At 41.1% G+C, this 15,002-nt stretch overlaps 1 protein-coding gene across 3 annotated transcripts in view; it reads left to right on the top strand.

Moving 5' to 3' along the window:
- rsrc1 (arginine/serine-rich coiled-coil 1) overlaps window positions 1–15,002 on the top strand; it is a 169,436-nt gene that overhangs the window by 56,064 nt on the left and 98,370 nt on the right. For all 3 annotated transcript variants that reach the window (XM_054795190.1, XM_054795189.1, XM_054795188.1), the window contains exon 5: window positions 7,026–7,062. In XM_054795190.1, coding sequence (XP_054651165.1) covers window positions 7,026–7,062 — 37 coding nt within the window. The remainder of the gene's footprint in view (window positions 1–7,025; window positions 7,063–15,002) is intronic.

Here is a 15,002-nt window from a genome sequence, read left to right as displayed (position 1 = left end):
CATTCAGGGTCAAAATTACATAGAAAAGCTTTGTAGCACAAGGCAATAACTGCTTAAATGCACAAAACAATGTGAATTATTGCATGAAACAGCTTTTAGAAACGCATGTACACACCTGGGCCCGCATTCACAGAGCTTCTCAGAGTCCTCTCAGAAAGCTCCTAACTTTGCCTAAAAATTCTTAGCAAGGAGTCTTATCTTAAGAGTGATTAAGGAAATTCCTGAGCGCAACTCTGATCAAGGAGAGGACAGAAACTTGTATCTTAGTGAGGAGGTGTGGTTGACCCTGTTGCTGGGTATGACGCAGTCTTCTAAGAACTGTGATTGGTCCTTACAGAAAGGGGGACATACCAAAAAAGAACAAATGTGCGCCGCGCTCCTCGTCATGAATTGCCAGTAAAATCAACCGATCATATAACCTGGATGATGAAACTCAGCAAAATTAAATTAATTATGACTCAGCTTCAAAATGGTTGCACTTACCCCATTCAAATGCCCATTACATTCATTATTTTGTTATGGTTACTGTCCAAATGCTGTTCATTTTACTACTTAATGTCTTTGATATTAATGGTGGGTACAGACTCAGCTGTCAGCCGTTCCTGTGATTGCTAACGATATGAGGCTGTGAAAGCGCCTTAATGGTCTGGCTGGTCTCTCTGCTACAGAGGGTTGTGACAGATCCAAGTCATCACTGCTACGTTATTGCTTTTTACCTGTGGCCAAGTATCGCAGTGTTGTGATGATTTTCATCTCAGGCGTTATAGCGTTGCTACGCAGGGTGGGACTAGTAAGCTCATCCCTGATGAGGTCCACCCAAGCATTATCCCTACACGATCGAGCCGGTAGCGTGCTATTAAATCGCTGTCATTTAGCGTACGGAGAATATCTCTCCTTTCTCTCCGTCTTTCCGCCATCTTGTCTGTTTACGCCACTCTTAGGCTTCTTAAAAAAAACTCCTCACCACTCCGAACATTTAAAAATTCTAAGAAAAATCATAGAATCTGAGGAATTGAAAGATTTTTCTAAGAGTGACGTCACTAAGAGCTATTTTTAGCCTTAGGATGCTTTGTGAATACGGGCCCTGAAGAGTTATTCATGTAGCATTCTCTTCCTCTACCCACACAGGTAAACGGCACACAACGTTCAAATTACAGGTGATGCATTTAAACGGGGACTTGGAAGATTTAAAATGGAGAAACTAAACTATTTGGGGAATGTGAGTGTTTTAGTGGATGTCTTAAGTGTTTTATTCACTCTTCATCATTTTGCTTGGGAGAGCGACAGGCCCTGTTGAACCCCCCCCTATCATGTCCTTGACTTTTTGTCCTGATCCTCCTCTTTACCGTATAAACCCCTGAGAGGTAGCTCTGATCGTATCCACATGAGAATGCAATTTCAATTTCTATTGGCAGCCATGTTTAAAAGAAGCTCTATAGGCGATAGCAATCAGGCCCGTTGGGGATGCCTGGCTTCTTGTATTGTTTGTTTGTTTGTATGGACTGCTTAATATCAAGCATTTGCCTTGTGTTGGAAAAAGTGCATCATGCCACTGATGGGAAATGTTTATTTGTGCATGCTTTCTTCTATTTGCATATGTGGTTGTCTGAGTGTGCGCGTGTGTGTGTGTGTGGTGTCCCTATCCTATTGACTTTCCCATAAATATGCCTGCCATTATATCAGCAGTCAAACAACATATGAATTCTCAATGACACGCTTGACAAGGCATGCCATTGTGGCAAATGGGGTTGCATGACACACACACACACACACACATGATGTTTCTTTCCGTCCTTGTGTCCTTTTGCTTCTATTTTCTTCTTCCCTCCGCTCAATCAGTTATATCTGTCACAAGGTAAAAATAATATATCCAGCCTTAGCAAAAAAAAAGGACATCTCTGCTCTTTCAAGTAAAATGTTGAACGCTAGTTACATCATCGTTATTATTCTAGCTCGAGTAATTGAATTCCTTGGCATCACTTCATTCAAGATGTCTGTCCCCATTTGAAATGCGAGACCACTTCCACATGCATGGAAATGACAGTGGCGCTGATGATGATGTCATGATTGGGGATTGGTCTCAACGCCCTCTTCAAGTTACTTATCAGCTCATACCACGCTTTACAAGCTCTGAAAGGCAGAAAAAGAATTGAGTTTTTGTTTTAATCCAGATGTCTCTCAAATGAACAAAGAGAGAACTGAAGGAACAGTAAGTAGTGTTTTGACCCGGAATAATATCATTTTTTGGAGGTTGAATTACTGCATTTTTTTTTCTTAAAGAGATAAGTCCGAGTAGAGAGACTATTAAAATGTGCTTGAGGGAAAGGGTTAAAGTCTCCACACACACACACACACACACACACGCACACTAGCACGCATAAAAGAGCAGATAATGCATTGCTGACGAGTGCCTGGCTAATGGGTAGTAGTAGCTCCTTTAGCTGGAACTCGAATGACTCCTCCTGCATTTGAAATCTTTTATTTCTTCATTGACAGACTAAAGATAGCCATCTATGTTGTCTACTTCTGGCAGTGAAGGGGGAAAATATGAGATGGGTGGGCTTTGATAAGAGCCCTAATGCCATAAAAGTGGTACCTTGAGGTTCAAATGCTCCAAAAGTTGTACAAGGTATACCAAAATGTTACAAAAAATGTTCACTAAAGTCCAAACTATTTTTGGGGATCACATGTGACGTAATCTAGCTCTTGTACATCAGTGGTCACCAACCTTGACCCTTTGGCCATTAGTCCTAAAAAGGACCCTGCAAGGTGCCTCGCGTAAAAACCACAAAGTCCGCCTTGAACAGGGCCTGCACTAAATATAAGCATATAATTATGGTATTTACAAGAGCGAATGACCGGGGAAGTCCCAAAGATCGACTGGTTGATCACGATCGACGGGTGGCATCCCCTGTTGTACATGATCATATTTGATAGTGTGGCAAAATGGACACGGGACACAGTAACCGGACAGACTACGATATTAAGGGAACTGTACCAGCCATGTTGAGCGCAGGTCATAACAACAGACAGCAAGAAATGACAGAGATGTTGGTTTGCACGGCACACTTATATGCAGTCAAACCTTGGATTTGGGGATTTTTTGTATGATGGGTTTTCGGCCAAAATTTTGCCTCTGTGTACTCTCGTCTTGGTTTTCGTACAACACTGCACGTAACAAAATAATCCTTTTTGCCCTGTACTGTATCATTCCATGGAATCAAGTGCCCAAACAAAGCACCCTCCACATTGCTGACTCACTGTCTGTGCATTTTTAATTGAGTGTGACTGCTAAATAGCCCACCATGGGGCCAAAGAAAGTTGTTGGCACCAGCAATATGATAAAGAAGGTGTTCGCATCAACAATAGGTTTCATAAATGAGTGATTTATGATTATTTTGCATTTTGTTTGCATGCAAAACTATAATTATTTCTCTATAAAATGTATTTTTTATTAATATTTTTGCTTGTCTGGAACAGATTTATTTGATTTTCATTTTGGAACCAATTGATGAATGCTGAGATTCCACTGTGAACACCAACAGACCAATCTAAAGGCCAACTATTAGTGGAACTTGTGGAAGGGGTAAGCAGATCTATGAGTGGGTTTTTAACCACTTATGTCAAGTTATGCGTGTCAGCTGAGAGGTGTTACTTTACCCTAGAGCTGGAGAATATAGCAAACAAAATGATCATGATATATTTTTTCATATCGTCTGATCTTGAATATTATCATCATTTTTTAATATTGTTTTAAAATAAAGATTGGTTCAAAAGTTTACTGACATACAAACTAAATAACAAAGGAAATTAAATAAGATAAAGGTAGAAAAATATGAAATACATTTTTACTCAACAGTAAGCCAAATGTAAAAAATATAAAATAACCAATTTTTTATGTAATTTATTTTTTTTTACAATGGCATTTTTTAAATTTAATTTTTAATTGTTTTGAAGTTTTTTTGTTTTTAATGGTTTATTTTTTTATTTTAGTATATTTTTTAAATATATATTGTTTTAATTTTTAATAAAAATTTTTTTTTTACATTTTTATTCTTATTTTGTAGCTATTACAGTTTAACATAAACCAACCTCCGCCCTATTCCTGTCGTTGAGTCTCTTCCATCAGCTCTCCCGAGGCTCGCCGTGTAATGTGCCGCGACGCTCGTCGTTAAGCGAGGCCGCAGAGTCTCCCAGGCCTTGTGCTACACCGCCATTACTGTCTGGCCTGCCTCCTGCTACAAATTGGATGAACAGGCACTGACACATTTTCAATATTATTACATTAAACCAAGTGGATTTTGATTGATAACCTAATATTGGCCTAATGCAAAACATCAATCACGGCAAGTATATTAATTATTTAATATTGTGGCGTAATTCAGAAATCAATGCCGCCTGCTGCTTTCCAAAGGAGGAAGGTAGGGGAGGAGGAGAAAAGTAGAGCTGGCTCCCTGAAGACCTCAGCAGATTATATGATGTTTGGAGATGAGAGATGAGCATGTTAAAATGGTTTGAGTGTGTCTAATGGATGCCGACGTTACATTCACTGGTCGGCAGGTGAAAGTGTCATTTTATTCCCGAAAAATGAGATGAGGAAGATGAGGAGGAGGGAAGGAGAGTCTCCCCCGTGTTAGATTGTTTCTCACTAATTGCGCTTCATTAGCGGATTACACGCACTGTCACCACGGTAACAAATGTCTCGCTGTCGGCCCGCTGCGCGCCCCGTCATGTATAATGAATGTGGCGGGGTGTTTGTCACAATGTAATGTAATTACAGCCAGATGAAATTGGCCTTAAGTGGTTGACTTTGTGCCACGGAGAAGGAGGAGGAAACAGCAAACAGGCTTTCCTGGTCACCTTTGCAACCTTTATCTTATGTTGCTGCTTTTTATCTATCTGCATATCATTCCTTTAGACCATACTTGGAACCTGGCGGGATGGATGGATGGATGGATATTTGGGAGGAAAGGGCTGGGGGTGGGAGGGTGTATTAGACTATGTAATTTTAGAGATGGTATAGATTTACACTGTGATGCTGCTGGCTGCATTAGCAACTGAAGCCTGTCGATAAACCTTCCTCTCTCTTCATCTGCACGCGCACACGCACGCACACACACACACACACACACACACACACACACACACACACAGATTTGTCAGTAATGGGGACCAGAGTTGGTTGGGGTGGCGGGATCCGAAACGGAGTCTGTTTGTATTCTCTTGATCTTTTGATTTCCACTGCTGCAGATTTGAAATGTGCCAAAATTGCATCTATTATTTACTGCCAATTTGCTTCTTTTTTTTTTTTTCAACCTAGCTTCTCTCCCTCCCGACTAACGCACACACACGCACACAGACACACTACGTCTCTAACTCGCTGTTCCACCGCTGCTACGAATGTGTTGTTAATCATTCACACATTTGTATTATTATCATTATTACGACTTGGCAGATAATAGGCTTCCTAGGTCGTTCCCTGGAAACTGTTGACGACTGCCAGCAGCAGCATGCCAATCTAGTTAACCTCTAGGTGGCGTTCATACAATTTCACACCTCAGCTTGGAAGAAACTTATCGCTTTTTGATTGTAGAATAATACTGATAAAATGTACAATCGTTAGTAAAGCAAGTTATCATGCATTTTACCCTTATCCACATGTTGCCTTCTCTCTGGACATTTCCACATTTTGGACCTATAAAATTGGCTGTCAATTTGGCTTCTGTGTGAGTGCTGCCTTCCTGCATTTGACTGGCTTTACAGTGACTGTGTCGATTTCTTTAGGGTATTTCTTTAGCCTATCTCAGCTGACTTCGGGCTACAGGCAGGGTACACCCTGGTCTATACACATACTGTATAGACAAACAACCATTGTCCACCTATGGAGAATTTAGAGTCGCCAATTAACCTCAGCTGCATGTTTTTGGAATGTGGGAGGAAGCCGGAGTACACGGAGAAAACCCACGCACGCACGGGGAGAACATGCAAACTCCACACAGAAATGCCCAGGGGAGAATCAAACCCAGGTCTTCCCGATCTCCAGACTGTTACTGTGTTGGCCAACATGCTAACCACTAGACCACCGTGCCCTGTGGCGATGGTTTAGATCAGAGGTGTCCAAAGTGCGACCCGGTGGCCATTTATGGCTCACAACTGTTTTTTTACATTTTTTTATTGGCACTCAGCACATTCTTAAAATAGAAACAGCACAAACTGAAAAAAGAGCAGTATTTTTATGAGAATGAAGATGAAATAGTAGGAGAATAAATTCATATTAACAGAAAAAAAAAGTTGAAATATAAAAGACTAATATATATATATTTTTTTCTAAAATCTAAAGTAAAAAGTTATATTATTGCAATAATAAAGCCATATAATATATATTAGTTATATTAATATATTATTTGTCGGAGACAGATTATGAGTTTGGTGGGGAGCACCGCGTTTAGTCTGCATGGGTGTAGAGGGGCATGGTCACGTGGACACAGGTGTGTGTGTTCGCTTACGTACACGGAAGCCATAAATGGCGCACACTTGCAGAGGAGGAAAGGCTGGGAAGCGGTAGTTTTTGTTGACCATTTTATTACACATTTTATTAAACAACTTATCCTTTTTTTTTTTTTTTTTACACTGCTACACACAATAGTCTGCCATCATACTTACCACATGCACAGTATCTGTTTGCCACATTAAAAACATCTTTGCATATCTACATGGGTTAAAAAAAAAGAAAAAGTTCCTGCCGAATCCTTCGATTTTTCAGTGTGCGGCCCTCAGTGGGAGAAGTTTGGTTTAGATGATTTATTGCAAAATAAATTGGATCTGTTGAGGATTTTGTGTGCTTAAAAACTTATTTTGGGGCCGGAAAAAAAAAATATATATATTTTTTACAATTTCCTGTCATTCCCGATTGCATTTTTAAGCCAAGGATACAAGGAATTCCAAATGTGCGTATGTATGTCCTTTAATGAGGTGGCATTTTATTGTGAAACTTAAAAGTGTTAAAATGTGTTGTTGTGTTGCAGGGACGCCGGGGCCATGAAAGCAAGATTAGAACATCTGGTAAGTTCTGTTTAACAACACACACTATTACACATCTGTGAAACTGTTATTATTGAAATTGTCTTCAGTTCCACCTAAACACACACGCACAAGCACACACATTCGGTCTTCTCATATGGATGAATGCGAGGACCTGCTGCAAACTCTCTCATGGGACAAAAGCTGAAAATTTTATGTCCATTTCCAGAGTTTCTCTCGCTACTTGCTTTAATACAAGGTCACAGTGCCATGCAACACAAAGTGAAAAGGTTCCTGCTCCTCTTTTTTGGGGTGGGAAAGAACCACAGGCTTCCTTGGCCCCTTTTTTTTCCAGGGGATGAATTATAGACACGGGTCAGCAAGGGTCCTGGTTCTCTGTGGATGTCGCACGCCCTGGCCTCCCTGCATACTAAACTGTGCACACACATACATACACACACACACACACACACACACACACGCCAACGTGTGCTACGCAAATGACCCTGAATTTGCCACTGTGATGTCTGACCTCCATATTCAAACACTACTCCAAGCCTTTAATGCAGCAAGCGGCAGGCTGGTAGAACCTTTTCTTTGGCTACTGTCACACAATCTTCATGCGGGCATCCAAATTGAGAGGTACGAGGTGTGTCAGAAAAGTTCCAGGACTGTTGATGTTGATGACATGCTTCGATGTGAGGGGCTTCGTGCACAGGGCTGGGGAATCAACCAGCATGTCTTCAAAGAAATCTGCTGCGTTTGCTTTGTGAGAAGAGGCGAGAGTTGTGGCAGGGCAACTCTTGGCTGCTTCACTATGGCATGCCTGCGTGAGCATCAAACAGTTCCTGGTCGAGAAGAACATCTCCATCCTGAAGATGTGGGCACCAAGGTTGGCGGTGACGACAAAGCTGCAGAGCATCCCGGAAGAATCTTTCCAGGAGCCAATGAAGGCGCGTGGCAGGAAAAGCTAGAAATTTGCTTGAGACTCCAGAAGGATTCCAAGGGGAAAACTTAGTTTTGATTTGAAATGTAACTTTTGGGACACCAGTCCTGGAACTTTTCTGACACACCTCGTACCGAGTGCTGGTGGTAGTTCTTCTAGTCCAGATCTGAAAATGTGAATAGAAAAGGTCTGTAGATGCAGTAATGTAGTTCCTCATAAAAGCTTATGTATTACTATTAATAATGCAAGCAAGGGTTCCATGCATTAACAATATTAATCACTTTGTGTATTGAAATTGTGAGTGAGCCTTCAAGTCATGAGATGCACTCAGCTTAAATGAGTGTATTAAAGCCATTAAACTGCAAAATGTATACAATAAATATGTATTGGCAGTGACTAAATGGATGATGGCTTGTTCACTGCATATAATAAAATACACTGCCCTGTTTAGACCCAAAGCAAAATAGCTATTTAAAAATAAATAAGTTACAGTAGAACCTTTAAAGTTGAGCATAATCTTTTGTGTGAGACGGGTTAGCTTCCAAGTTGTTCGAGTTTCAAAGCAATTTTTCCATAAGAAATAATGGAAATATAAATAGTCTGTTCCAAGGTCAAACTCTTCATTACCTGCACAAGAAATGTTTGAAGTTAATTTCAATATTTTTTAACTCTCATGCAGGAATAAAGCACTGTAGAATAAAACTAAAATAAAGTAAAATTTCTCACTGACAGGTTATAGCGAGGGAACAGGAAGGTGTTTGCAAAGTGTTTCTGTCACCTACTGGCGTTTTCTAGGCAGTGCTGGATAATGTAAGTGTTGTGTGTGTGTCTGTGTGTGTGTGTGTGTGTCAGCAAGCAGCATAAGAGCAAATCTCCAGCTTTGTGTTTGTTTTGTCAGTGAAGGCATAACAAAAAAACTGAAAGATAAAGCACAACATCCTTGTGGAGTTTATCGTTAAATGTTAACTGTGCATAAGGAATGGACTTTTGTTTGACTTGGGAATGGTGATGGTCTAGTTTATTTCAAACACGCTTGACAGAGTTACATTGAAGAACAGTAGATCCTTGATTTTCTCAGGGTTTACAGTCCGAGACCACCACTGAATGGCGAAAATGTGCGAGTAATTGAGACTACCATAAAATGTCATATTATTTTTTAGACACCGGGCTCTCTCCACTCCTCCTCCTAACCCTCCTGCTAGCTTGATGTTGACATTCCTCTCCGATTTTGGCTCAACATTTGCAATAAAAGTGTTGGAATGATTAGATTTGATTCAGCTCCACACCCTCCCCTCCTATATGCCTCACACACTTATTAAACGTGTTTAAAGTTTTCAATGTATAGGCCAACATCGGAATCGTTTTTTTCCCCTACATTGAAAGCCAATATAGAGCTTTTAGTGCCAACATCGCATAATTGCAACATTGTTGAATCATGTTGTTAATACTGTTTCGCTCACGAGTCTGTGAGGAAGAATTTAACAATTTAGCCAACAGAGTAACAACAGCGCTCACAATGAACTGACCAGCTCCATAGAAATCGTGGGGGGTTACCATTCCACACACCATTCTTACTCACGTTGTCTTTAAAGAAAGAGCTAAAAAAACGAATCATGCTGAATAACCAACAACTATGTGAGCTCTAAACATGTAACTTATCAGCCATTTACAACAACAGTACATCAAAGCACTCTGAGAAACAGGAAGTGCTGTTGTCAAAGCCATATACGTAGACGCCACATCGAGCGCTGAGCCTTACGTCAACGTCGCCGCCGTATTGGGAAAAAAATAAGAAAAACATATGTGATGTTACACATATCGGCGTTTGTCTCGGTTGATGTCGGAATTGGAAATGGAGAGTTGGACAATATCGGCATATCGGTTATCAGCAAAAAAGCCAATATCGGACATCCCTTATTATGAATATAATTAGAGTGAATGAGATGAGTTCTGGAAAAAACAAATAAAATACTGACCAAAACTCGAAGTAGAGCAATCCCTCGTTTATCACAGTTATTTGGTTGCAGTCCCGACTGGTAAGTGAATTTCCCGAAAGTTGGATTCCACACATATAAATCAAATATTTTCATAGTTGGAGCATAGAAAACCTGTTTATGACCTTCTCAATACTCCTTTTAACTGATCGGCTGAGCACAAAATAGCATAAAGACCATGGCCACACTGTTTGAGTGGAAATCTGTTTGGTAAATACAGTAGTACGCAGTTTATATGTTGCCAGTCATAAATATTTGACAGCTTTAATAGTCATGAAAGTTGGAGACGACTGCAACCGGACAATAATTTGCCAGGGGCCCTTGGAATTGTCTAACAGCAATGCTGGAAAGTAGCAATCATCATAAATATATTGAAAAACCTCCAGTTAATCCATGTGATTGGTATCAGTATCAGCCGATCTCACTCATGAATGATCAGTATCGGAATCAGCAGCATCAAACCATGATCGGGGCATCCCTATTAATGTATTTTTGAAAAACCGTGATCGAGTGAAGTCGCGAAATTCGAACCGGGATGTGGTGAGGGACGACTGTGATGAAGGTGCAATTGTGAATGTGCAGGGTTCCACGTGTCTACACTTGTACAATTAAGCAGGTCTGAAAAAGAGTAAGCACAACTTATTTTAATCGTACTCTTTCTCCGTGTCTCAGCACTTTGGAGGCATTTTTTTGTTTGTTTTTTTACCAGAAATCGCCCAATTGTACACCTGGTACAACCGTAACCAAACGCTATTCACATAAAATAGTACCACAAACAGAAAATGAATGTGTCGTCTACTTGTTCAAATTTGTGTTTGGTGGAGATAATTCTTATATCTCTGACTGTGTTAAGCCAAACTAATTACGCCTACTATTTGTGTAAAGCCCACATTTGTGACACAGCGCTTGTGTTGGCGTGCATCGCATTGCGTCGTGTGTACGTGAATGCGTCTGGTCGATTTATTAACAAACGTATGAAAGATGTCTGCAACTGCGGCAGCATCTTAGTCATCATTGCTTGCCTGCAGGCGTTGGATTTTATACACTCGAGTATATTTTTAACATTACGCTGCATTTTAACATGACACACATCCGCTCCTTTATCGTTGTATATTTTTGTGTAAAACATCTCGGGGAATTGAACGCCCCCCCCACCCCGCGCGTGGTGTGTTTATGCTTATAGGGAGATTGCACCTCCGGCAGTCAGCATGCCTGGGGGACTAGCTCAGGGCTCTTGATTACGACTCGGGAAGCGAGAACAGTAAATAATGGCGCGCGTTTCACGCCCCCACCCGTGAGGAAGAGTTGTAGAAGTGTTCAAAATGTTGTTCCCCCTCAGTCGTTCACATAAACATCCCTGTAGACTTCCAAACGGGCGTTTATGACTGTCTGTTGATGTACTGCTCTGGAGATGGGCGCGTCAAGCTATCTAAGCTGGAGACGTATTATTCTTTTAGATGCCTGCCTTGAATCTGATTGAATAAAACCATCACTCTCTTTTATTTGAAGCTTGCTTCTAAATATAATCACCTTGTAATAGGAAGTGTTGTTTTTATAGTGTTCAGGGGATTTGGAATCACGATGTGCATAATAATAGACTAATCGATCTGCAAGGACTGATTGATTGTGTGAAACTGTTGATTGATCTAAGGCAGTGCACTATTTGGCTGCAACCAGCAGAGGCGCTGTTGTGTTTAGTTCAATTTCAACCAGTTTGCTTTCTCGTGAAAGAGTATAAAGAGTTTTTTCTTTTTTTGTTTTTTTTACTGATGAAAGTGAAAGCAACTTATAGTAGTACTATAGTAATATTATAGTAACTTACTTATAGTAATTGAGCCAAAAAAAATTGAGAATGAATGACATTTGTGGCGCTATACAGTATATCCTCAAGGTTGTATAATCATTAGACAAATGGCCGCTGACTTAGGGACAATTTGTTGCTTCGTCCTGACCATGCCTCTGCAAAGATGTTTTACTTTCTGGCGCCCATGTTTTTCAATCTTGCTCAAATTTTCCACACATGTGCTTGTCAGTCCCCTAAAGGTGTGTACCAAATTTGGTGGTGATTCGGCTAAACACCTCAAAGTGACTTGTAGCACGCATTGAGCAGTGTGAGAAATATCAAGTCAATCTGATTTATGGGGTCAAACTTTGGGGTTTAATAACTGTGCTACCATGTGGTGTATTTGTCAGAAAGATAATAGCAAAAGGCAACACGGTAAGGGTGCATATTTTGACAAATTTTCACCCTTTTGTGTGGAACAGTTCAGGAGTAGAAGAGTTACATTGTGTGGTGTCCTATTTTTCACATTAATGTATAGAGAGTGCCGTATAAAATGTGCACTTTTATTGTCATGATATTAATACAGTTAAAATACGTTGTTTCCGTCTTAAAATAATAAACTGGTGCCGCCATTAGGTGGGCTATTATGATTTCCATGCTAGGACGTTTGCTTTGTTTTCATGTATCTCAGCAGACTAATACAACAAAGTGAGAAAAAAATGGAGATAATTGCTCCCAGTGCATCTCCTTCTAGTTTTGCGCTTTTGTACAGAAGCAATGAGGAAAGAGCACTTGCGTATGACTGCAATGATGCTCTACTGAGAAAAGGAGTGGACGAAGCAGCCCGGCAAGTGTATATTGTTTTCATAATGTTCGTGGATAAAACAGTAGAATTGGACAGAATAGCCAGCTGCTTTATCAGAACAAGTATTACTTCAGCCTCACTCCGATAGCATATTCCCATTCCAGTGCTTTTTTTTTTTTTTTTAAGAATTTTGCCCATCATCCATAATCCTTATGTGAGACATGAACACGTGACATATGTATTTCTCTTTTCTGTGCGTTTTAAAGACGTACAAACAGATAAAAAGAGCGAGTTCATTACTTCAGGTATGGGACATACTTGTTGCTCTCATAAAGTCGTCTGAAAAAGTCTCCAGAAAGCGCCAACAACGCTCAATTGACATATAATGTGACGTGCATATTAACCAAGCTACAGCGAGATACTATTATTATTACTATTATTAACATTGTTACGCCAATCAAACTACATTACTGGTGTGTTGACACTTAGCCATACCACACCTGCTAGCTACTAGCCGGGCACGCATGCCTAGTTTTGAACATGATCATCTGAGCACTGGCGTGCACCAAAGAAACCGCCAGAGCGCAGGTGTCACACTCAAAGCCCGGGGCCCAAACTTTTTTTTTTTTTTTTTTTGGTGCTCTGGGTGGCATCGTCCTCATTAATAACCGTCGTTGCAAGGCAGAGGTCTCACTCCACTGTGTCTTAACGACTGTCGTTTTGCACCACAAAAGAGTGAAACAGTCTTGGTTAGGATTTACCTCTATGTGAGAGAATAAATGCGTGGATCTTTCACCATCCCCTCACTTTAGAGCTATCCTATTCAGTTGTGGACACATTTCAGGCAAAGCTGCGGTCCTCTGAAGGCAACCACAACTGTGATGTGGCCTGTGGTGAAAATGATTTTGTCACCCCTGGGCTAGAGAGATGGCTCTTGGCCCGCTAGCAAGTGAACTTTGGTGCGGTTCGGTTCATTTGAGCTTAGACGTGAACACCACATAGAACAAAGACACGGACCAGTGAACTCGACTGCTGCGGACGTTTCGTGCAGAGTCCATATCTTCACTACTCACACTTGGTTGACTTGAACTTTGCTTGATGGCGTCCCTCAGTGAGTTGAAGAGTTTACGGAGGCTGGTAGCCTGCTTGGTCTCATGACAGACAGCGACAGGCAGTTGCGCAGTGAATCGAACCTGGCATCACAGTGTGAAAGAAGGTTGGGAGAATCATCATCACATTCCCTTTTAATGCAAGTCCAAAAGATAAAGTGGTAAAATCAGTTCCAGAGAGAAAAGAAAGATAAGGGACATGAAGGGGAAGGGGGGGTGGCTGTTGATAATCAGCAAACAGATTTCCTTGCTTATTACACTAATGATTTCATCATATTTGATGTCATATTTGATGTGTCGGCAGGGGGTGGGAGGCGCTTTAAGCGGGCGGTAGCAGCGTGTGGGGGGGGGTATTCTCTCTCATCTCGTGGCCCCCTGACTCAGGGCAAGCCCGCTTGTAATTGCATGTCATTCTGGCACAGAAGCAGGGACAAACATCACTTGTTTCTTCTCTGCATAAGCGCCCACGACTGCCTTCATCTCCATCATCTCTGTCATTGTTTTGCTCTCACAGTCTAACCCCCTAAAAATAAGAACTCCTCCCTAAACAAAAGAAAGATGTCATTAATTTCCATCCATCCATTGTCTTTGCCCCTTATCCTCATTAGGGTTGCGGGGGTATGCTGGACTCCTCCTAGCTGACTTCGGGCGAAAAGGTGGGGTTCACCCTGGACTGGTCACCAGCCAATCGCAGGGCACATATAGACAAACAATCATTCACTCTCACATTCATACAATTTAGAGTCTCCAGTTCACCTAACATGCATGTTTTTGGAATGTGGGAGGAAATCGGAATACCCGGAGAAAAACGGAATACCTGGAGAAAACCCACATCCGGAGAACATGCAAACTCCACACAGAGATGCCCAAGCGGAGATTCAAACTAAGGTCTTCCTGATCTCCTGTGTGACCAACATGCTAACGACTCGGCCACCGTGCAGCCCGCATTAATTTCCAAATGATGATATTACATTAGGTGCGGAGGTGTTGTATATAAAAAAAAAAAAATGTTGAAAACGACTCCCTTACTGTATGTGCTTCATCTTAATGGTATATCGCTGGATGTCAAGGGCATGGAGGAAATTAAATCGGAAAGTGCAGATAGACCAAAGAAGATATTATCTCTGGATGATTGCAGTTTTGATAGGTATTCCCGTGAATTTCATTTTCTCCGGATGGAGAGAAGATGAGTTAGCCTGCAGATTTGCTCATTTTTCTTCTACATGATTTATGGGAGTTGAGCGTAAACCCTCCTCCCCCACTTCCCCTTTATCGAGAACAAGTACATGCGTGCGCACACACCACTCCGAGTTGCATCTTGTTTGTTGCACTTTACAAGTATATC

The sequence above is a fragment of the Dunckerocampus dactyliophorus genome, chromosome 12 (genome assembly GCF_027744805.1).
Source record: "Dunckerocampus dactyliophorus isolate RoL2022-P2 chromosome 12, RoL_Ddac_1.1, whole genome shotgun sequence".
Taxonomy (NCBI): Eukaryota; Metazoa; Chordata; class Actinopteri; order Syngnathiformes; family Syngnathidae; genus Dunckerocampus; species Dunckerocampus dactyliophorus.
Note: the sequence above shows the minus strand (reverse complement) of the source record. Positions and strands in the feature narration are given on the sequence as shown.